General features: G+C 35.2%; 3 protein-coding genes across 6 annotated transcripts; 1 reads left to right on the top strand and 2 right to left on the bottom strand.

Annotated features, from left to right (window-relative positions):
* Positions 1-1,806: 1,806 nt before the first annotated feature.
* On the top strand, positions 1,807-3,413 carry LOC140884006 (uncharacterized). The gene is made up of 2 exons (XM_073290666.1): positions 1,807-2,228; positions 3,040-3,413. The coding sequence occupies exons 1-2, from the start codon at positions 1,995-1,997 to the stop codon at positions 3,220-3,222; spliced, it is 417 nt and encodes a 138-aa protein (XP_073146767.1). The 5' UTR covers positions 1,807-1,994; the 3' UTR covers positions 3,223-3,413.
* Positions 3,414-4,897: 1,484 nt separating this feature from the next.
* Positions 4,898-7,268, bottom strand: LOC140883013 (trihelix transcription factor ENAP2-like). Of its 2 annotated transcripts, none has more exons than XM_073289301.1 (2): positions 7,155-7,268; positions 4,898-6,486 (listed from the first exon to the last, which is right to left on the bottom strand). In XM_073289301.1, exon 2 carries the CDS (start codon positions 6,342-6,344, stop codon positions 5,256-5,258), a length of 1,089 nt encoding a protein of 362 aa, XP_073145402.1. In that variant the 5' UTR covers positions 6,345-6,486; positions 7,155-7,268; the 3' UTR covers positions 4,898-5,255. The 2 variants fall into 2 exon arrangements, with proteins under 2 accessions (XP_073145402.1, XP_073145401.1); XM_073289300.1 differs by lacking the exon at positions 7,155-7,268 and adding an exon at positions 6,926-7,129.
* Positions 7,269-12,895: 5,627 nt separating this feature from the next.
* On the bottom strand, positions 12,896-23,157 carry LOC140884553 (coatomer subunit beta'-2). 3 transcript variants are annotated; one of them, XR_012150664.1, is made up of 26 exons: positions 22,988-23,157; positions 22,721-22,741; positions 22,547-22,608; positions 22,227-22,281; positions 21,672-21,708; positions 21,243-21,568; positions 21,024-21,155; positions 20,781-20,929; positions 20,566-20,634; positions 20,060-20,210; positions 19,917-19,982; positions 19,252-19,440; positions 18,933-19,073; positions 18,765-18,839; positions 18,491-18,667; positions 18,304-18,395; positions 18,071-18,187; positions 17,603-17,717; positions 17,414-17,485; positions 16,552-16,748; positions 16,382-16,475; positions 15,685-15,791; positions 15,255-15,384; positions 14,636-14,864; positions 13,961-14,026; positions 12,896-13,090 (listed from the first exon to the last, which is right to left on the bottom strand). XR_012150664.1 is itself a non-coding variant. In XM_073291342.1 (26 exons), exons 1-25 carry the CDS (start codon positions 22,988-22,990, stop codon positions 14,007-14,009), a joined length of 2,751 nt encoding a protein of 916 aa, XP_073147443.1. In that variant the 5' UTR covers positions 22,991-23,157; the 3' UTR covers positions 12,896-13,090; positions 13,961-14,006. The 3 variants fall into 3 exon arrangements, 2 of the variants coding, with proteins under 2 accessions (XP_073147443.1, XP_073147442.1); XM_073291342.1 differs by having other exon boundaries at positions 14,711-14,864; XM_073291341.1 differs by lacking the exons at positions 12,896-13,090; positions 13,961-14,026 and having other exon boundaries at positions 14,528-14,864.
* Between the last annotated feature and the right edge of the window lie 1,689 nt (positions 23,158-24,846).

The following is a 24,846-nucleotide window of genomic DNA, read 5'->3' as shown; positions in this document are numbered from 1 at the left end:
CATGTAACGTAAAAGACTAGCTACCAATCGTGGTGCATTTGGAGTTATTCACATTAAGGCCGGCACTGGTAATGTTAGATACTATTGGTATTTTGGTCAATCAAATTTTTTGATTTATGACTTTTTTAAAAAAAAAATTTGCAAAATGACCTTCAAATACAAATGAAATGAAAAAACAAAACAAAAAAAAAATTGAGAAGGTTATTTTTCCAAATCATGGTCAAACAGAGATTATTTAGTTAAATAAATCCTAAATAATTAAAATACCTCATATTTATTAATTCAAAGGGCCACATTTTGATTTTCTTATTTATTTTTCCTTGTCCCGGCCAAAATAATTATTTTTGTGTTCATGCTGTATAATAAAGTTCTATATTTATTTAAATACTTCTGGCTAAAAGAAAGTTTTTTTTAAAAAAAAAAAAAGAAACTCTCTAGCTGTATCAATCATGGAACTTACATTGTCATCGGATATTTAGGGTTTAGTATATGCCGCCCGCAGGGCACTACCCTGCGGGTGATGTGTAATCCCATGATTGGTCAAAATTAGTAGGTCTCATGTGGGACCCACTGTTTTTAACCAACCATAAGCCGTCACGTCACCCGCAGGGCACTACCCTGCGGGTAGCATCTACTCAACCGATATTTAGATCTTTAGCGATTGCATTTTTTTTTTTAAAATCCTCGGCCAACTAAGGAGTATTATTGAATCTTTTAATCTTAATTTGTAAAATAATTTTAAAAATTACGAATAAGGCATAAACATGAAAACTCGATACATGCAGAAGAGATAGTAGGGTGCGTACGAGTCGAGCCAAACCGAATAGCACGTTACTCGCAGAGTTAGAACTTTAGTTCAGTGTTGACGACAAACTATAATTAATAAATCAAAACAATAAAACAAGATCTTCTAAAACATTACAATAATTTTCTTAAAAAATTTATGTATGTTATTTATCGTGTGAAAATGACTTTATAATTTATTCTTAATCTTTGTGATAATACTCATCAAATCAATAGTTTGTTGTTAAAGAATTTTAAAATATTCATCATTATCATTTTATTTTATGTTTTTGTTCTCAAGTAGGTTTATTTCTATGATGTGATTATCAAAAAATTTGGGTAGGTTTTTTCCTTTGAAGGCCTCACAAGTCATATATTTGTAAAGCTTATTTCCATTGAAGCATTTTAGGTTTTTTTTCCACGACCTATATGTGTTTTTTTTCTTTGGGTCCAGTCTGCCCATACCGAACCTACACAAGCTCTAACTGTGACGAATTTGTTATCTTAAAAAATAACAGTGTGTTTAGATGTCTAAAAAATAAAATTTGGAATTAGATTTGGATTTGGATTTGGATTTGGATTTGGAATTGGATTTGAATTTTAAAATCCATGGAATTGAAATTCCATTTTGTGTTTGGCAAAAAGTTAAAATATATTTTGGAATTTGATAGTATAAATTTTGGATAAATGATATTTTATAAAAAAAATTATAAAAAAAAACTTAAAATTTATAAGTAATGTATATGAATTTATTATTAAAAATAATTTTATTGCTTTATAAACTCAAATCCCGTGAAATCCCGTGAAATCCAACCAATTTTGTCAAGATTTCACTTAACTAATTGAAATCCTATGAAATCCCACCAAATACCAATCCCGTTTTGAAATCCCAAGTTGCCAAACATTACAACGGTATTTTCAATTCCAAATCCCACCAAATCCCATTCCCGTGATCCAAACACAATGTAGGATTTTTTCTTAAAAAACTGGAACGAAATTAAATCCAACTCAAGAGCCTTGATAATTTTCAAGGTAAAGCTGGACTCACAGGCGTTGAAAGGCCGGGTCCAAGGCAACCTGGATCCGGTTTAATATTTGGACTCACGAGCCACAGATTGTGTGTGTGGCGGTGACGAGTGGATATTTGTAGGTAGGCGGAGAAGAAAAGAAGCTAACAGCAACACCGCACAAGATTTCGGACGCCGCCGTAAATGGCGTATCTCCAAGTATCCCTCTCTCTATCAAGCAAAATCCCGACTATAACGCCATGTCTCCCTTCGACCTCATCAGAAACTGGGACAAAGACAGTGGCGTCGGCTTCTCTTCCTCCGCCTTTGATTGGTTTCAGGAGATTGACGCGAGGATTTCGGAGGAGTGCATTGGTTGTGGGTATGGCTCCCGAAGAAGAGAAGATGACTCGCCGCTCCCCTCTCGATTTTCCTATCGTGAGTTCCTCTTTGTTTATTCATACTTCTTGTGGAGAAATTAGTTATGAAATCCTCTTCTTGTATTTGTTTGTGATTGACCATTGGCAGAAATGTTCGTGCTAGGTTGACTGACTTTTGAGCGAATTTGATTCATGGAGAGGGCACAAAAGCAGAAGGGTCTTTTGTTTTTGCTACCATCTCTTTGTAAGTTGGGAAATAGGCATTGTTTGAGGAGGGAGGGACTCGAAGAGAGTTATTTTACAACTTTTGATTACTAGTTTCGTATTGATGCTCGTGAAGAACAAGGGTTCAAGAATACTAGCTAGTGTGTTTGCAGGTTCATGCTTTCATTGGTTAATAGTTTTGCTGAACATTCTTGTTGTATTTTCTTGTTCATGGTATGACAGAATGGAAAGTTGGTTCCCTTGGCTTCATTCGTTATTTTGGATTCACAAAACATATCTCTAAGCTGAGTTTTCACCATCTGAAATGGTTGAGGTGTAACTTTCAAGTCTTTGCTTTCTTGGCATATTTGGAAGAACAGAACAGAACTAAACTGGCAAATTTTTATCAGACTAGAACATCCTTTGTCAAGGAGAAGCTGGTTGGATCTTCCTTATGTTTTTTGTATTGCTGCTTCGATAAATTATTTGATTATATAATTATTGGTTTCAGTCTTGTACATTGCATTCAAATATCAGTGAGGGAGATCGTACTTATTCATAGACATGCTGTACATTTGATGTGTGGCTCTTCTAGGACGTTTCCTCCATGGGACCAGGATTCATACATTTGACATCCCATAATTAAGATCATATTGTGTTTTCAGGAGTGGGATAGGCCAAAGCCTGGAAGGAGACCCGACATATTCCCCCAGTTCAGCCCGATGAAAACTCCACTACCCCCACCAATGCCGGCTGATCCGCCTGAAGAAGACGAGGAAGAGGAAGAAGAAAAGAAAGAGGAAGAGGAGGAAGATCCTGATAAAGAAAATCCAGAAGAGCCAGAATAGCTGTAACATAAATCACAAACCAGATGATCATACACGAATTTTGATTGCATTTTGAGCGTAACGGTAGGATCATGAGTTGTAAAGCATGTTTTTGCAGGATTTCCAGGTCAAGTAAGGCGGGGTGTTGTAACTGATGGTGTTGTAACTGATTTGAGCAAGTTTATCAAATAACACAGTTACATTATTTTTCACTCCTTTCTATCTTTTCAATGTGCTAAATATCATTTGTGTCTGAATAACCATTATTACACGAACCACTGTCCAAATTAAATAGACTCGACAATAATTAAGGTTTATACATTTGATCATTAATGAATAAAATAAAATGTAGGAGACTTCTAATGAACAGCTCCTCTCGAGTTTTATCACAAGCTTTTATCATTTCTTTCCACTTTTCTTCAGGTTGGCTGAGTCGATACGAGGAATGTTCCAACATTTTGCACTGATACAAAGCACATCTCATGATATATTTATACACCAAAAAGGTCCTAGCATAGACTACGCGAATGATGGAACCAATCTTGGCAAGAAATCACCAGATCGAACAGCCAACATAAAATCTATACAGCATTTGGCAGATGGCATTTGCATCTCTCACTTTTCATAGTTACGTTCATAGGGTGACATTTGTACAAGTACAAGCATATTGAAAACGTTTAAGCGAAAGATAAAAGGAACTATTAGACCATAATTTGCAAAGAATCGCAACAAAAAATCAAAATAATGAGGAAGTGTGATGCTCAAATTTCTCTGCATGCACCGTTGGAACAAGTGTTGCGCAAATAATTCCATCTTTCACAAGCATCCAGGCGCTTGGTTAATAGCCTAGCTACTTCCTCCAATTCCCAAACGAACAAATAATGGGAAATTAATCGCAGAAGATCAATTCCTCGTCGTACTCTTTCTTTTCCACCTTTGGTTGCTTCATTGGCTTAGCTTTTCCTCATGTTTCAAACGAAAATAAAGAATACGACATATTAAATTCTCATTTCTTTTAAAAATGGAACAAGATATTACCCTTGTTTCATCCTTTGTATGTTTAAATATTCCCAAGAATAAATATTAATACAACATTGCAATGAGCATGGCGCAAACGCTTAACACCGCACAATAATTTTGGAACACGCTTAGTTTTTGCTACCTTCGAAGTTCGAGGCATCTACATGCTTGGGAGTTGGGACAATGATTACCGTTGGACTTGGATAGCGATATTCTTTTTTTTGCTCTAATATCTCATATTTTCACTAGGGGAAGGGGACCGATCCCTTTGATTGCTCTTTACCACTGTTAAAGTAAAAGTTTGTGAGTTGGTTTAAATAACTTCTCCAAACAATACTAATCTTTATTTTATATTATTAATATATATATATAAATAGAAGTCATTTTTAACTCGAGAGTTGAGTCTATATTTCATGAAACACTAAAATGAAGCTGGGAACTTGAGCTCGACATGCCCCTAGACCAACCACCCTGCTTTCTAATGACTCTATGACAGTGCCTGCAGTGGAGAATGAAAGTAATGCAAGATTATCCTTAGCCTTCAATGAATCGAAAGTACACAGAAACCTACAGGAATGAAAGTCGGTTTAAAATAAACGCTCCAGAGTCCAGATTTAATATTCCAATACCGTAGATCCATTAATCACTGCTTCCTGTGAAATAATACGTCAAAGATTCCTGCCATCCTGGTAACAACCAAATAAATGAAAGGAACAATGAAATGCAAGTCCTAAATTCATGATTCAATAAACAAAGATTATAGAAGCTCATATATCAATCAATAACCAAAGGCGGGACTCCAGATCACTCTACCTGACTTTTGTCTGTGTGTGATGATCAATCTGTCTAACAGTCATTCAGGCTTACACTGATATGCTAATGTAACAGTGGATACATCTTTAGTCATTATGAAGTTATCTAACTAATATTTCAATTTCTTGTTATCATCTTGCAAATCAACTACCTTATCATACAACATCTACATGCAGTAGATCTTTCAGAGACAGCAATTAATTTGAACCATATACACTAAGTCAACCGCTGCCATTCTCATTTCCTTCATCTTCTCTACGGTGTATCTTCCCAATCTCAGCTTGAGTTTTCTCAAAAATATGCCTCCTCTGCAATTCCAAATCTTTATGGAACTCCATCCTCATATTTTCCAGCTCTACCAGTTGCTGCCCCTTGCTAGTCTCGATCCTTTCATATGTCTCACTGAACTTCAGAATAGCATCAGCAAGCAGATTTACAGAAGCTCGACTTTGCCTGTATTTTGCAGTCTTCATTTTCTTGGGCGGAAGAAGGTTGTGCAATTCATGTTCCTCACCCTTGGAGGATTCTGAGTTTCCGGGGCTATCCCTCATCTCGTCCAACCCATTCGACCGATTCAGATAAACTTTAGGATTCATGAAAACATATTCTCCCGAGTCAACACCACAAGAAAGACCAGCTTGTTGTGGATGTGATGATAATAGCATATCCATCTTCTTGTAGTACACCCATTCACTATTTGAACCTTCATCTTCTCCCAACTTCATCTTCTCCTTTTTGTACTTCTTCTTCAACGTATCCAAACGATTCCGACACTGAGTATTGGTTCTTTCACTTTTCGACTCATGAGAAACCATGTCGGCAACTTCTTGCCACTCTTCAGAACGAAGACTTTTTTTCCCCTGTTTGAGAAACCTATCACCCCAAACATCAAGCAAGATAAAAGTCTCCTTTTCCGTCCATTCTGTAGGTGAATTACGTCCACCATGAGTTGGTTTTTGCACTCTAGGTGCAAATTCATAACTCGACAAGGTCTTTATTTTCCTTTTCTTTGGGTACTTCTGCACGCCGTTATAATCATTGTCTTCATTGCTTTCATAATCATCTGGGTCGATCCTTTGAACACCATTCCCTCCATCAACAACATCCTCATTATCATTATTATTATCATTATCATCATCATCTTCTTCTCCTTCACTATCTCTATTCCCCTCCTCATTATCGTTATCATCATCATCATCCTCAACAAACGGGTGACCAGGAGAAGTGTTGACATTTTTGGTAAAAAAATTCTTGTTATTTACTGCACCGAAAGCATTGGAGCTGTACCTTGCTTTATCCTTATCATCCATCGTACTCACGACCAAAGAAGCAACTATGAACTGCTGTGATAACAACTATTTTCTTGTTTTACAAAAGAATTAGTTCTCAGAGAACAAAATCCATCATGGGGCCAAGCCAAAAATTGCGCCTTCTAATTCAAGTATCGATAACCTATATAAAAACCCAAAATATTCAGATCATTATTGCTAAAGATAGAACAAAATTTATTTTGATAGATCTAACTGCACCAAAAAGGATCCGAACTAGTGAGGGCAAAGTGAAAAGACCTTAAAAAATTTATTTGTAATTTTTCCATGTCCCATCAAAATTCTTGGATACGATCCTAGCTACCAGTTAAGTATTTCTTCACAATAGCAACAAATACTTATATCTTGAAATGAAGGGTTAGTTTCTTTAGGATCACAATCCACAGAGTTAATTTCAATGAAAAGGCTGTTTCATATTTATATTCAACACAAACTAAACAAACAACAGCAGAACGCCATCAACAATAAATGCTATTCAAAAGCCCTCGATCATATTCAGTAATTGAATAACTAATCTCGCAAAATTTCCACAAATTGAAAAGAAAAAACATTTAAATTCTCGCCTCAAACAGCTCGATCATCCATCACGTGGGGTGATCAAAGAGCCCAGATTATATCACCCAAAAAAAGATTCCAATACAGTCGAAAAAGCAATTATGAATTCGAAGAACATATTTTCGAGGAAATAGGATTGGAAATTCTCGTATAAATTTTGGTGGAATCAAAGAGAAAATGAAAGAACGTATCTCTACGGAGTTTAGTGTAGGTGTGGTGAAAGGGGCAGACACTAACATGCGCTTGGGTAACATATACCGAGAGGCGCATCTCACCGGATTCGGGCCCACTCCAGCTGCATGCGTTACCGGATAGAGGTAGAACCGGCATCGCCTCATATTTTGATTTTAAGATCATTTTGTTCCTTTATTTATTTATTTTTTATTTTTGAAAAATGGATGCTAGATGTACGTCAATATTTATATGTTAATTTTTATATTACAAAAATTTTATTTGTCAAAATTTTATTATACATTGAATACAAAAGTATACGATATAATTAATGTAAATATCAATGTAAAGTATATTGGATGTACCTTTCGAATTATACAAAACTTATTGCATTAAACCTCCCCGGAAAAAAAAATTTGCATTAACCTGTTTGTGAAAACTATAAAATACATAAAATTTTATAAAAATAATATTAATATTATATACTGATAAATATTTCCTTTCTAAAAAATCAAACCTATTGAGATACGTTTAAATTCCGTTTGGACATATATTTATAAAATGTTTTAAAAGTTGTTTTAAGAATAAATATGAGTTTGGACAACTATTTTATAGGCATTTTAACATTTCATAAGTAATGTTGTTCATCTTTGTCTTCCATTCCATAGTTTCATTCTAAAAACATCTAAAAATATCTCTCAAGTGTTCTTTAAAACTATACTTGGAGAACACTTTTTAAAAAATTTCTTTCAAAATATTTTTAAAAAATTGTTTTCAAACAGATACTTTAAGCTTTTTTAACTTACAAAACACTAAAAATATTTTATAGTACATGGCCAAACGGAACCTTGTTCTTTTGATAGAGTGTTTTATGTCTGATTTTAAAAAACACGGAGTCTGAAATTCTATTAATCAGTGTTTCAAAAAATCTGTATGTGATAGGCGGACGGTCACCCACCACCTAGCGTCTAAGAATTTTTTTAATCTAAAATATCTAATTCTTTTAGTTCAGCTTTATATTATTTCTCCAATAATTTATTTGTAAAAGATTTAAACTCAAAATCTTGGGATATCCCCCTTCATCTAACAAATTGATGGACGAATATGTTAAATACTCTTTTAAAAAATAAAATATTAATCTAAGCGGTCGTCTAAAAAGTCGATTAATGTAACAACGCATCGCCTTTATAAAATCCCGACGGTGAGTGACCATTCAATGACTAGGTGGTCTTAGGAGGCAACTACTATTAATTTTATGGTTGTTGTAACCCGAATTCTGTTTTACATGATTAATTTAGCTAAACATGTTTAGAATGGTAAAACATTATTAAGATATTTTAATATGATAAACGGGAGTAGAAAATCAACTCCAGGACGTCCAAAAATAGTCTGTAATACAAAGTGGGCTCGGGTAGTTTGGAACCACCAAACTTGAATATGAGAGAGTTTGGAAGATCCGAACAGTTCGGATGCAGAGGATGAGTTCGAAACGTTCGAACTCAAGATTGGAACATCCGAATTCAGTTAGGTCATGCAAACTAGTGAGGTGTCAACAGTGTATTGACACGTGGGAGTTCGGAGGGTCCGAAGTCCAGTTCGGAAGGTCCGAACTCAGCTGGTCAGCAAGGTGTCAAGATGACATTGACCGTGGGAATCATGCGAGTTCGGAAGGTCCGAACTCCCGGTTGGATCTTTTGATCGTGGTCTATAAATAGGGCCAAAAACTCACAATTCAGGGTGTGTTTTAGGTGTTTAATTTTGGTTCAATGTATATTTTTAGGGTTTTAGCCTTATAATCGAGGGGCGGACGATAGAGAGATGCATAAAGCTTGTAGCAGAGCTATACTTGGGTCAGAGCCTTCAACATCAGTGGGCTAACGACGAACGCAAATATAGTCTGTGATCACTATTGTATTAAGGAGTATCTATTAGATTAGTTAAGGCTTTTAGATCAGTGTAAGTGATATGGTATTGTCTTGGTTTGTAGTGATGAGTTGTAGATGCTTGTTTAGCTAGCCCAGTTGTTGAGGTACGAAAGTAATATCCAAGATATCTTGGTAGAGTATGCATGTTCTATGTGCTGCATTTTTATCTGGCATGTTTCATGTGCATATATTATATCACGATTATTATGCTGCATGTATTATGTAGTGACCCGCGCCGTGATCAACTATTAATTTGAAGCTTAAGCATGCATTTAACTTAATAAATCAAATAATGAGAAATAACAGCGGAAATCGTAAATAAATCTCAAATGAAAACATAAATATACAATCATATCGAAATCCAAATGTATTATTCCAAATACATTAAAACCAAAAGCTTAGACAAAATATCCCTCCTGGCCATCAATCGCCTAAGCTCTCATGGAACCACCCGCCTCATTCACCGCAGACATGCCCCATGGAATAGGGCGTCCAGACACAACAAAGTACGAGACGTGAGCATAAAACACTCAGTACGAGAGTATGAGTATACGGTATTATATGTCCATGTATGCAAGTGAACTGGGTACCAAGACACTCAGGCCAAGAAAAACTAGCTCATAGACTAAACTTGGGCCCTGGTATGTGCAACGCTGAGCCGTCGCTACAGGAGGTGACCGACATACCTAGATGCCCTGATGGTGACCTTACACAAGTACACGTGTCCAACCAATCATCAGTAACCTGACACGAGCTCATGTGTCCAACTGATATTGGTGACCTAACACGAATCTATGTGTCCAACCATCTACTGACAGGATAGGGTAAAAAGCCTAATACATGATACCATAAGGATACAGGCTCAATATGCTCATGTATGCAAAATACAATCATGGCATGTTGTATATAAAGGCATATAAAACATGCAGTCATATAATTCATGCAAACACATAATACATGCATACTCAATCTGGATATCACGAATAATACTTTCGTACCTCAAATACTAAGGCAAGCTAGACCAGCTCTATGTCAAAGCCTATTGTCCGTACTACAATGCAAAATACTCATGCATTATGTTGCGATATTTTGTGCCCGCAAGTGCACGGTTTCAAGAATATATTAGTAAATAGAGTGTTGATCCCACGAGGAGTAAAGTGAAAATATTCAGTACTTGTAATTAAAATAGACATAATTTTATTTAGAAAATCAATAATCAGAAGATTTGCAAAAAAATAAAAATAAGCAAAGGAGTTTTATAGCACACACACAATTTTCAGAGAAATATCAATCAGATGAAAAATGATCTAGAGGTTTTTATTTCACCTGGTTTCGACTACAATCACTCATAATTAATTTATTTTCATGAATTCCTTTCAATTAATAACCAAGAACACTTAGATTATTCTATTTCCCTCTCTCGAGTTTCAAATAGAGTGTATCAACTGCAGTTCAATTACAATATCCCTATTAAGAATTTAATTGCAGTGATCTATGTAAAACAATGTTTTTCTTAAGGCTCTATTAAAGTTATATACTCTCTCGAGTTATATAAACAATTAATAGTGTTATTTCTATCGATCATATTCAAAATCCCCTCTCCCGAGTTTCGAATTCCAAATAAATATAACAAATCAATTATTGATCAAATAATTGAAAATACAATCAAATCTAGAAAAACAATTAATCTAGAGGAACTCAATTCAATGAAATAAAAAATTAATGAAAGTGTCTACACCAGGTTCCATCCGACCTCTAGAATCTAAAAATTTAGTTCATAATAAAATTCAAACAAAACCAAATCATGTTCAGAAAAATAAACATTAAATCAAAAATTAATAAATATAAAAGAGAGAAAACAAAGCCAAATATTCGATGCTGTGTCCGGACTCTCGATCTTCAAACTCTGTTCTTCATGTTAAGCACAGATTTCCTCCCAAAAGTTCACAATCAAAATCTCAAAGTCTCTCCACAATATTTCTCTGAAGTATGCGGCGACTTCCTCTCATTCTGACTCTCGAATTCCTTTTTATATGTTGCACACAAAGGCCCAATAATAAGCCCAATAAAATATAAACTTTCCTTCCCGACAATTTTAAAACTCTGAAATCTCTTCGGGCGGACACTCAGTAATCATGCGCGGGCGTGCTTAAGCTACGCCCTTTATTTTCCAAGGCTCTCGAGAAACAGTGCGGTGCGCTTAAATCCTTCTCTTATAGTGCTATAAACAAGCGCTATACTTTCTTTGATTTTCTTCTTTCTTTTCTTTACAGCGCTTCTTTCCTATTTTTCTTTTCTTTTCCTGCTTCTTATTCTTTCCCCTGCAAATCTCAATAATTCTCCTACATGCACACAAACAACAAAACATCGCATAAATCTGCTCGAAACAAAACAATTAACAATTAAAATCATAATCAAATTAAGTGCATAAAATACACTTATCAAATTCCCCCAAACTTAAATATTTGTTAGTCCCGAGCAAAACTTAATTAACACAAAAATTCCAAAAACTCATCTCACCAAAACAACATCCAAGCATCAACAAGAATAGTCAAGAAATATTATGGAGCAATGACCTCAGCAATAATTTTAAAAATTCAAATCCAATCTCATCCAACCTACTAACACTTGAAATTTTAAATATAACTAGTTACCCGCATAAACTTACAATCTCCGCAAGTCACTTTTCAAAACACGCTTATCCAAAATGAAATCTTGTCTCATGCTATGGACCTTCATGGTTAGGTTTCAACTTGTCGAGGTAGAGCTAACTCGATGAGGCTCATCCTCATGCTTTGGGAACCAACGTACCTTTTCTTCACCGCCTATCTTCATGGGCCTATCATTCCCCCTAGAATTGGACTTTTAACATGTGATGGACTCAATATTTTTAAGTTTAATTAAGCTCGTTCAAATACTTTTAACAAATTATTTTTAAAATAAGGCTTCAAAATTTATGAACTCCTAAATAACTTACTCCCTCGTTCAATATATTTGGGCTCGTGTATATTTTCACGCAAATTGAGACAATTATTGAAAAGTAAATTTTACAAAGACATTTATCATTTTACTTTTATTCAATAAATATTTTAATAGGATAAACAAATTGCTAGAATGAATTAATTACGAGCGTAAATTGATAAAATTATAAAGAAAATATTACTAAATATCGAAACAAAAGCACCGTACATTTGAAATGATGAAAAAGAAATGTGTTTTATATCAGAGACAAGAAGAACATAAAATATTACAAGAATTTATAAACTGTTTTAATAAATTTAATCAAACATCATCTTAATAGCCCTTCTATTATTTCGGATAACCTTCCACCGTTCTTGTATCAGATTGCTATTCATCTCTACTGCATACGAATGGTCGATTTTCTCTGCGAGTTTATGTTCCCAATACTCAATTGATATCCCGAAACATTCCAGGAGTTTGGTCGTCGAAGTGACCGTGGAACCGGATTACTTGGCATTGTTCAATGAACGCATTTTAAACGATTTTTTAAGTTGGATATATACATCTTCAATATTTTTCAATCATTGTACAAGGCATGCAATTATTTGGAGGCTTTTTTTTTCAAACAAAATTTTACTTATTGCTATTTATCAACTCTCTTGACATTTTGCATATATTATTTTGAATATTAAAAAATAACTATAGATTTTTTAAGGGGCCCATTTCAGAAAAAGAGGAATATTTTTAGAATTTTATAATTATAATCGAAAAAACCAATAATCTGCATGCCAATAACAAATCGGACCGAGTCTAACTAAAACTAAGCAATTAAGATAGAGAATACAAAATTACCTCTATTACCGAAGTTCCTATGTATGATGTGTATCTATTACTCACAAGTAGCAGTGCAGTAGCAAGCGATAACTTCAAATGGAAAATTGGCATTAACAAGTATGCAGCAAGTAGAAAACAAGTGGACAACTAAACTTCAAACAAAAGCAGGAAAATTACACCTTATATGCCTGTTACGAAACAAAATTCGTTGCGCATATCACACCACAGGAAGAAAAGACACTATTCCCGGATATGAACTACTCCAGGCGACCTCAAAAGTACCTGGAACAAGAATCAGACTCGTACATCGGTGCGCATAGAGATGAGGAGGGACACAGAAGAATTCTCATACGGTATATCAATAATAGGATGGTTACATGAGTACGAGGTAACCAAAAGAGTGAAAATAGCAGATATGCATTATCCACAATCCAATTTTGAGAACATGTCACTATCTACCTAGATGAGATGAAACAAATCAGTGGCTAACATAAGTAAGTGCTACAAGGTGATTGAGATAACAAACTTGGTTGTCAGCCTCATTCCAGATTAGAAGAAAGCTTCCATTAAATGACAACAGAACAGACCATCTAAACACACAGCCAGCCTCAACTATGAGAAATAATGTAACATTAGATATCCGCAGTCCAACAAGTATTTGCTTGCTGAGTTTTGACACATTCACGAATGTTCTATTTTCTGAGAACATCCGAGAAAATGATTCAACATATTGCTCAAAACAAATACATATTTTCAGCAAGAATGAATAGCACAAGTTCAGGATCAAATGTTGTATCTGATCAGCTGACCAAATGTTAACACGTAACAAAAGAAAAACAGTAGTTTTTTTACCATAACTAATAAGTAATAAGAAAAACAGTACACAAACCCGTATTTTAACCTAGTGTGCACAAATATAGAAAATGTCATCAGCAGTTGCATATTCAGTAAAAAAATCCTATAGCACCAAAGTCGTACATTTCATATTAAAGTACACCAAAACAAAGAAAATCACTTCCTAAACCTCATCTTGCAAAATAACATATATTCAGTATCTGACAAACAAAAGAATTGCAACCAAATAATTAGGGTATCTGGCAATTGAATGAATTGCAACCAAAATACATTTTCATAAAAAGCTTCAATTCTTACCCTGAGAGAAGTTATACATTGCTGGAATCACGTGTCTTCAGAGGGCCTAACGATGTGGTGTAAGCACTGTCAACTCAGACAAAAGGGGAGGAAAATTAAGATTCGGTTGTTATAGGGTTAAAACTGTTACCCAAAAATAATATACAAATGCAATTTTATATTTATTCTGAAATCTAAGTTTTGCTTTCACGCCAAAATTACATTAAGTTGCCAAAATTATATGATAATAATAATGACTCTGGTCATATGGAAAGCACATTACCAGACTGATCGGAAAAAAAAAGATCTTGTTATCGTTTATGAAATGAAAGGGCAATAAAAAATATATGGCATCCACGGTAGTCAAGAAACTCCATAATCCAAGATAATCGCAAGAGCATATATGATCTCCATTTTACCTCATTTCCACAAGAAACTAAAGGATACTTCACAAAAACAGCATCAGTTCAAACACTAGTATACTTTCTCTCAAAAGGGAACTCATCCCACTTACATTAGGTTATTAATTCAGACTAGGAATCAACATTTGCTGACTACTAAAACTCTTATGTATATCAGATAAGAAGATGCATATGGGACTCTGATGAATATATAATAAATTGATAACACAAGACTGTATCAACACTACAAAAATTGGTAGTCGATGAAGCAACAAAAAGAAATTCAATTAATCACCAGCATCAAAACTAGGAATTTCACACGGCACAACCAATTGCTTTTAGGCTGATGGTTTTCCTGCATTATTCGTACCCCACTCTTCCTCTGCTTCATTTCCGTTAACGAGTACAGCACTATCTGTAGAGTCCGCATCCACCACAACAGCCTCATCTTGGCCCTCATCATGCCCCTCTATATGTGCTGCACCTTGCTCGTCTTTCATTTCATCTCCATTCTGCTCAGCAACCTACACAATTGGAAAAGAGAAACACCAACACCAGAGTATAAGCATAAGATATCAAAAATCTTAAAAATTGCTGCAGCATTTTCGCAGGTTCATATCAGCACACCTAAAGAATTATAGCAACTAAATTCTCTCAAACAATACAAAAAAACCTTGGACGATTGACAATATCAATATTAGAAAGAAATGCCAGAAATCCTTTATAAATACCTATTTTTAAAAATTATTCCACATCAAGAGTTTGACAGAATATAGATACAGACAACTACTAAATTTATTATGAGCGGATGCTCTTTTATATCATCTCTAGTTTTCTAGTTTTCTGTAAAGGGCAAGAAATACCAATTATTAAATTGAAAAACAAATCAGAACAAGAAATACATTATCCTCTACCTCGTGATCCAAGTCTCCATTTTCCAGTGGTTCTTCTTCATCCATTTGCATATTTCTAAAAATTTCTACAAGACTTGCAGTTGATCTATCAACGTGGTGCACATATTCAGCAGCTGAAGGATATGTACCCCTACATGGAAAACAAGTTGATAGTAACTCCTCCAGAGCTCATCTTCAAGCATTAACTTACAAAGCTTGGCCAAAACTCTGTACATTAGACAAGGAAACTCCAAACAGAAAAAATAAAGACAGATACTACATCCAACTGGGATCAAATTTACACAAAGTCTTTTTAAAATATTTCAAATTAACAAAAGTGACAAAAATCATGATCAGCGTATGTGGTTGGATTTCATGTTCTTATATGGTATAAATAGCTTAATTGGATAGTGAGGTATGAGAAATTCATCTGCCAAACATAAATAGATACCGTGTTTCACCAGCTTTAGCTTCAACAGCAAGCGCAATCTGCCAATCTTCAAATAAATTTGGATACTCTTCAGGGTCAGCAAGAGATTCAGCAGCTTTCTGATTAATCTGAAATATGCATTTAATCACAGAATCAGATCAAACAACACAATCAACCAATAACCCTCTTACAGTTCATTCAACTTCAATTTCTCTTTCTTTGACATAGAGAAAGAGAATCCATGAATCATATTTGCTAACATAAAACAGCAATTGTTATAAATTAAACTAGCGACAATGCACACGCGTTGCGTGTGCCTGAAATATTTTATTTTTTAAATTAGTTTTTTTAATGAAATTTTTATGCAATTTTTATATAAAAAAAAATTAAATCGGAACCTAATAAAAATTTTAATATTTACATCATACGATAATATTTTCATTTTATAATTTGAAAACCCACTAATAAATTTAATGATTAACCAATCAAAATATAGATGCTAGGTGTGAAAATGTTGAGATTGTGAGAAAAAAGAATATGTGGATTAACATGATTGAATGAGATTTTTGTTTTGAAAAAAAAAGTGGATAATGGGTAGTGGGAAGTTAGAAGGGTATTATTGGAATATTAAAAAACTTCACCAAATGATTGTTTCTATTATGTCCTCTCCCTTTATATATAGTAATAGATAATACAGTTTATATAAAATGATTGCAACCTTATTGAGGTCCTTTCTCCAAAGCGCAACGATTTCGGAAACCTTACTTGGGAGGTAAGAACGAGCCATTAATGCAGCTTCAGGTATCCGATTACTGGAAACAAATTTGTATTCATATTAATCAAGGCAACTAATAAATACAACCACCAGATACAATTAAAAAGAGTTACCAGTCAACCAATAGCTGAAGACATTCCTCCAGTTTACCCAACATAAAAAGACAGAGGAACGCAACATTATTTTTCCCATGCTCTTTGGCAAGAGATGCAAGTTCCGTGATTCCGTCGGCATTTCCTAAAGAAGAATAGAGTAGCATCAAACCACTCAAATCATTTGCTTGCTTCAAACATTCTTCAGCCATCTCTAACTGCAACAGAAGCATATGAATCCATTACCCAAATGGATTTAAAAGTGACCTCATTAAATCAACAAAGAGAGAGAGGGGATAAGGAAAACGGCATATGCTCTTGCACATGTATATTATTACCAAGTCATTTTGTCCACTTTCCCACAGGATATATCATGAGTAAAACAACATTCGAGTTGAACTGCTTGAGCCTGATGCTCAGTGAGTAGAACCGAAGCCTGATGATCCTTGAGTCAAACTTCAGTTCGACTGAAAACTCAAAAATAAACCATTTTGCGCTATAGGGTTCTATTTGGGCTCCATCTATCTCATTTGGACTCATATAAAAATATGGACGTGAGTTTGAGTACGGTTTCTTGGGGGAAAAGGAGGAATGGATAACATCTTCATTTCTAAAAATGAAAAATAGAGGTTAAATTTGTCATCTTATAACTGCCATTGCCTGTAATCGACAATACTTGGTCGTGTTACAGCTTAAGGGAAAGTTGAAATGGTGATTGTTCGGGCCATGGAGGTCTCTCCTCAAAGTGAGACTGGTGTTAAATTATTTGGGCAGTGGCAAAACTTATGATATCAAATATAAAACATTACATCAAGCTTAAGAAACATCAGCGAATACTAAACTGATGCATGTTAAGGTTAGGGCAAAATGGTGGAGTGCATACCATTCCAGTAGACATGGCTAATTCACCCAATTGCTTCCATTTAGATTCGCTCTGAGCTACTGCGGCAATTTCCTGTGCAGAAAATGTATGAAAGAACCAAATAATTCTCCGAAGTACAACACATGAGAGAGATGATATTGTAACTGTAATAATTCAAGTGCGTACAAGCAAAATAAAAGAGTCCTTTACCTTTGCAATCTCTAGTTTACCCAGCTGTATGGCTAACTCAAATCTGTAATCCGGATCAGTAGCAACTTCTAGGGCATCTTCTATCATTCCTCGGGATTCCAAGAAACGAGCCACACTGGGCACAAAATCATTTGATATCCAGAATTAAATTAAACTAACTGTACTAGAATCACTAAATAAAACCAGATAAGAGATGGCACATAAGGTGAGAAATAAAAACAGCAAGTTAAGGAACATTATTCTTCTTTCAAACACAGGATCTTGATTTGAAAGAAAAATGGCAAAGAAAACCAATCGAAGGGTCGTAGCATCATGCAGAAGTAATATGACATTAATAATGTAATTATTTGAGCTATATTTGTTCTGATAATGACAGTGACAGAGAATTTAATAAATTATATAAGTCAGTCATGCACAAGGCATGAAGATTTAGGAAACCATAGTCACAAAAACGAAGAGGTGACAAACCTGTTATGATGCTCCTTTGGGATTGATGGCAAAACCTCATTTGCCTTTTCCAGATCACCACGCATTACAAGAGTTTTATACTCAATCAAGCTGAGCAATAAAGTATATCCTATAACACTGCACATAGATCAATAGATAAAATTAACAAAAACACTCTAGTTCTGGTTCAACTCCCAATGTAAACAAGTCTGATCAACATACGCAAATTATAAAATTTTGCAAGAGCAACTTACTTGAATTCTTTGTCTATGAGGAAAACACGGCTCTGGTTAGCAAGATATCCAAGTAAGTACATCGGCCGGTCTAAATGAAACATTGTTGTCACCTACAAAGTCACAAAGATCATCATTTGCTTTCTCACCAAGGAAGAAAGAAATGGAATATCATGATAATAAGATTATTTGAAAAATTACATCATACCTCACCACCTACGCAGTAATTGAGTCTCCAAGAAGAGTTGTTGTAAATGAAACAATCCCCGACCCAAAGTCCAGTCCTAACTCGTTCATTAATTTCATAAAGAAGCTCAAAAGCATCTTCCACACCTTGTTCATCTGTGGATTTTCCACTATCCAAATGTGCAGAGACCACATCACGCTGCAAAACAGAAGGTAAATCAGATTCGTTAGACTTCATTAGAAAGAACCACCATGAAAATTCACAAGAATCAGAAGAAACACAATAAAATGTTTACGTTAAACTTAAGTATGTAGAATGATGTGTCACTCGCAATAGACACCATATCCCCGCTGTCAGCCCAGTAAAGATTCTGGATTACATAATCAAGAGAGATAAATTATCTTTCATAATCAATATTGCCACCATAGAAACATAAGAATACTATAAGCTGTAACTTTCTTACTTTGACATTCACATCAATTCGTCTTATCAACCTGCATTCAGCCCAATCATAGAAACAAATAAAATCATTTGAACACATTGCCAATAAAGTTCCTCCATATATGTGCTCTGCAGAGAATGTGGGACGGATGCTCTTCTTCTCCTGAAAAATGTGATTCTACTGTTACGAGAGTGGACAAACTATATGATTTTCCGACCAGGCTAATGGTTAGAATTTTAAATTTGGAATAAGAGAAGGGTGAGCCAAAAAGCCATCATAATTTATTTTTTCATCTCGCTTCAGTGAGGAATAATGAGAAGGACGAAAGAAAAAGAAAAACCTGGAAATTTTTACTGAAGATCTTAATTTTTGATGTACTTTCTCTAACGGCATATTCTCCTTCAGTTGACCACACAATTTCCAACGCAGAGCCAAATGACCTGTTTCTCCATGCCAAAGCTGTGTAAATAATGTATTCGCCATCTCCACAAACAACAACAAACCTCCCATTGGGGTTATGCTTTAAGCTCTGCGTACAAGAAATTTTCGAAGTAAATTTCCCGAGGCACAAAGCCATGAGTAATTGTTACAGCTGAATGGAATTCGATATTTGAAACACTGGCACCAAGAAGATGACGAACAGCCTTTTTAAAACTCCTCTTCCACTCCAATCATTAAAAGAAATTAACTTCAACAATTTTCTCCGAAACATTCTTCTAAAGAGGTAATAGGAATATCACCCACCTTCCTTGCTAAAAAGAATGCGAGTATGATTTCATGTACTTTTAGAGCACACAAAACAAACATAGAACTAAAACAACCAAATAAAATTCTAAATTTTATAAAAGTAATGCATAAAACAGTAAATTTCCTTTGCAATAACAGTCATAAAGAAAAAAATGTGGCTCTACCGAGAATGTATCAAGATCTGAATACCATAGAGTGTATTCACACAGAAAAAAGCTCGCGACAGCATACAGCTTTTGTGAATCAAGAAATAATCACCTGTGGGTAGAGGTCACAGGTACCCAATTCCTTAACCGCCAACGGCAATCTTTCTCCATCAGCAACCTGGGAAAAACACCGAGTAATTTGAGAATATCAATTTGATTGAAAACTGATATGTTAAATTCCAGCAAAAGCATTACCTCATAATCAGCTCCAACACTCTTAATATTGACCGTCTGAATCTCATTATGCTTAGCCCAAATGACTTTTCCGCTATTGTCCATGCTAGCAACTGGTACTTCTCGACCGAGCTTTACCATGATGGATCCTTCATCATAGCCAATTACAACCCTGCATTCATCAATAAAACATATATCTTCTAATAGAATAAAAACAAAACAGAATTCACCAAAACGATTCATCTTCACCGGGTAATATGCTATGAAAAAAAAACCACGATCTTGGAATAAGAATCTTTATTGTTACGGTTGGAAAATGAGTTGAAGGCTTATCACAACTACTATCAGAAACAAGCTTTAAAATGACACTAACAACTAGTGAATCAACAAGGGCGGATACTGCTTGTATCAATGCCCAACTTGCTAGTGAATCAACGAGGGCGGATACTGCTCGTATCAATTCCCAACTTTCAGATTCATCAAAAAAAGCCACAGAAGCACGTTAGATAAACAGCACAAAAACTTACCGTCTTGAACCTTTCATGTAACCAATTGCCCAAACTCTCTCGAGACCATAATTCAATGTGTTTTCAAGTCTGCAAGATGACAAATATCATGAGAATGCTTTGGAAAACTTTGGAAATGACTTTCTACAGCAGAAAGTTAAAAAGATGTAGAGGTAGTAGGACCGTAGGAATGTTTCAACCATCAAGTATAGAGCCATCTTGAAGCAAAGAATTACCTATACGTGGTAGCATGCCATATACGGACAGTACCATCCTCAGAGCCTGTAATTATAATTGGAAGTTCGGGGTGGAAACAAACTGCAGAAACATTGTGTGTGTGACCCTCTAGAGTCTGGACACAGCTTTTAGTCTGATAATCCCAAACCTGTTCAGCATAAATTGCATATGATTTCATAGTTGGTTCTAAAACCTTAATATAACAGAAGTTGCAGAAGATGAAAAGAAACCTGTGTACAAACCTTAGCAGTGTGATCATCAGAACCAGTGATTAAATAAGGTTTATCCCCGCCAGTAAAATAATCTACACAGTTGACTCCTTTCAGATGGGCATCAAGCGTAAAGTTTGGGTCTGGGGATCCAAGATTCCAAATCTACAAAAATTAACATTATTGACTAATATATTGATGTCAAGGCAACAAAAATCTGGACAAGTTCATGACAAAGCATTTAGATTGTACCTTAATTGTCCGATCAAGGGATGCACTTGCAAAAGTGTTGGTATCTTTTGGATTGAATGTAACTTGCATGACATAATGGGAATGACCCTCGAATATTTGAGTGCATACCCACCCCTTTTCCCAATCCCAGAGCTTTATGAGCATGTCATCAGAGGATGACAGCACATACGGAAGAGTGGGATGAACAGATACACATCTGATATAATCAGTATGAGCTTCAAACACTTTGACCTTATCCATTGTATTGTAATTGTACACACGAATGAACATATCATCAGCACCAGCAACAACCCACTGCTTGCGTGCTATGAACTTCGCAGACCTAACTGTGAGATTAAACGGTAGGATAGAGCATGAGAAAATGCTCCTTGTTACAATAGAAAATGTTATTCGAGCATAAAAGATAAATATTCCAATCTAATCATGCACCTGGTAGTTCCGTAACCTCAAAAGACTTAACCATCGTCTGCAACACAAAAGATAACATTTCAAAAAGTCATTTAGGCTTTAAACCCCCTCAAAAGAGAGATAGCAGCAAAACTTGAAGAAACTTCAAGAGCAGACCCAAAATGGTAACAATGGGTCATAATTCACACGGTTCTCACACTGATACAAAATAAAGAGACAAATAATGTTGCTAGTACATTTATTTCCTTTCAAAACTTCCCTCCTAAAGCAGAAAACTTGTAGATTACGTAAACAAGCTAATACCAATCATCACACTCACACAACACGTGTATAAAAATGGGGGAAAAAAACAGGAGTTAGTTGTGAAAGAAACTAACAATTTTTTTCATCTCTACGCTAAATTATTTACATTTTCATCAGTGCGTAGAATCCGATAGTCGAGATCTGGCCGAATTCTCGAAGATTTCAAACAATGATCAATACTAAGTTTAGAAAGTAAATGGAAAATACACAACATCCAAGCAAGATTCAAAGGCAAACGCATACAAATAATTATGTCAACTACAATTTGCACACCTGGGTCTGATAATTCCAAATGCAAACAGTCCCTGAATACAAACTTGCCAACATCCTGTAAGGGAACAAACATTATAGAATAATTAAAACCCAGTAAACTGCCATCTCAAACATGTTCAAAAAGCACAGAAAACCTCAAACAGATGCTGTTGTGGGATGCCAAAGAAGTAGTAGGATGTCCAAACATTAAAAAATAAGAGACAATTAAATGAATGGGGAAAAAACAAGCAAGAATGTATTATCCATTACTAACATCAAATGCCAGGGGCATCAACTAAGGAATAGAAAAGAAATCTTGATTGATCGCACAAGAAGCGTACCATGGCTCCGATGGGTGCAGATCCACACATTTCACTCTTTCTGATCTTTGAGCAAGTTTCCTCTGGTGGAAAGGTTTCAAGTCAGCATCAAAACAAATGCTCCACTCACAAGTACGCACATATCACAACAACGTATTTATAACAGTAGCCATCAATTTATATGCTTATCAGTACCTTGATTTCGAGTCTGAGCGGCTGCAGCGGCACCGACATAAAAGTTCATAACATGGAACAACAATCCCAGATTAGGTCAGATCTCGGAAAACAAATCAGTATAAAATCCATACAGAATACGCATCTTCCGCATGAATTGAGGGGAAAAAAACACATCATAATCCCCACATCCCCCATAAATTGTGATCTAAATAAGAAAAAAATTCCGATACCAGATCTAATAAACACAAAATCAAATCAATACATAAAACATGAAAAATGACTCGCCATTGCTGCGGATTGAGTGATGCAACTGGGAAACCCTGGAGATCCGAGTGCAACAAGATCGACGAGTGGCTCGGCTCAGTGTGTGGAGAAACACGAAGTCGAGAGTGTAGAAATTGTGAATCTGTATAGATAGAGAGATTGAGGAAATAACACTGAGAAAATACCAAGGTAAATGAAATTTATAAATATGCTAATATGTATAGTGAAGCATAACTGGAGGTGTCCTGAGAAAGGATGTGTAATCTGATGCAGTATTGGCCGTCGATGGGTTTGACCTGCTAGAATCGACGGTCTGGATTTCGATTGGTGTGTCATTTATCAATTTCTGATCTGATTCTTAAAAATATTCACATTTTCTTGCTTGGATGAAAAAGAATGCTCCTAGAATATGTCTAAACCAAATTGTTTTGTGCAAACTACGAAATTAAGTTGACAAATTTTAGTATACATACTAATAAATAACTATTGATTAAGATTAAGATACCGCTGGACTCATATTATTATATTATATTATATTATTATAAAATAATGAATAATAAGATGATAAATTATAAAATTTATGCAGAATGTGAGATAAAACAAGATATTTATCATTTATCGATTGTACCAACGAATGCCTGAATGTATATTGATCGAATGGTTATATATACACACACATGCATTCTTCTTTACCACTTTGCAACATAATACCGTGTGTTTTTTTATATAAATTGTTTATCAAGTAATGCACGCATCCGCACCATTACCGTGCACCCCTTTTCGTCGTAGTTTAAAAGACAACCTCTATCATATTTCAGGGGATTTTTTCTAAAGTTTTTGAGAGAAAACGATGAGTGGAGACTAGAGATGTAGCTCGTACTCTCTAGTTTAAGTTAATTAAATGTTAAAATTAAGTGTTATTATTAGAACAAATCAAAGGCTTAATTAGGATTAAAATAAGAAAGATCGAAATATCCGAAGTGCAGTTCGAAAGCACCGAACTAGAGGCCTTGGCATGTTCGGATGTAAGGAAAGTTTGGAAGATTCGAACTCAGTTCGGAAGGTCCGAACTTGTTTGGAAGCAATACTCAAGTTCGATTGCAAATGAACAGTTCGAATATCCGAACCTATGATCGAAACGTCCGATCCATAGCAGACAAACAAGAAAATGGATTCACGTTCGGATGCAAGAAACGTGGCAGATCGGAATGTCCTAAATCCTGATCGGAGCTTCTAAAGCTAGTTGTCCATGAGGTGTCCGAGCAATGATGACTCATCAATTGCATGCAGGGGAATGTTCGAGGATGAGTTTGGATCGTCCGAACTCAGACACTCGGATATGTATCATGCGTGTAGAGTTCGAAAGGTCTGAGCTCCGTTTATAAATTATAGTAACCCAATTTCTGTTTTAAGCAATTAAGTGTCTAAGGCCCTGTTTGGTATCAAAAGTCAGGCCAGAAAAACACTTTTTTATTTAAAAAATGTTTTTTTCGTTAATAATATGTTTGGATGACCAAATAAGTACTTAAAAAGCACTTTTTAAGTCAAAATTAGAGCTTTTTCAAAAGCCAAAAATTATAGCTTAAAAAAGCACTTTTTAAAAAAAATCTACAAAATCCAAACGGACTCTAAACATGTTTATAATGGTTAAAACATGATTAAAGAATTCTAATTTGGGTTTAATAAAGTAGAAAATCGGATTCACGACGTCCGAAAATGTTTCGGAGGGCTCCAAAAGTTTGAGTGGTTCGGAAGTTCCGAACTCGAGGGCTAGGAAGTTTGGAAGCTCCGAAGTGTTCGGAAGAGGCAATGCATTTTGGATGCAGAGGGTACGTTCAGAAGCTCTGAACTCACGATCGTAAGTTCCGAAATCCCTCAAT

This window comes from Henckelia pumila, chromosome 2 (genome assembly GCF_033568475.1).
Source record: "Henckelia pumila isolate YLH828 chromosome 2, ASM3356847v2, whole genome shotgun sequence".
In the NCBI taxonomy this organism is placed as follows: Eukaryota; Viridiplantae; Streptophyta; class Magnoliopsida; order Lamiales; family Gesneriaceae; genus Henckelia; species Henckelia pumila.
The sequence above is the reverse complement of the archived record's forward strand: the minus strand, read 5'-3'. Positions and strand labels throughout refer to the sequence as shown.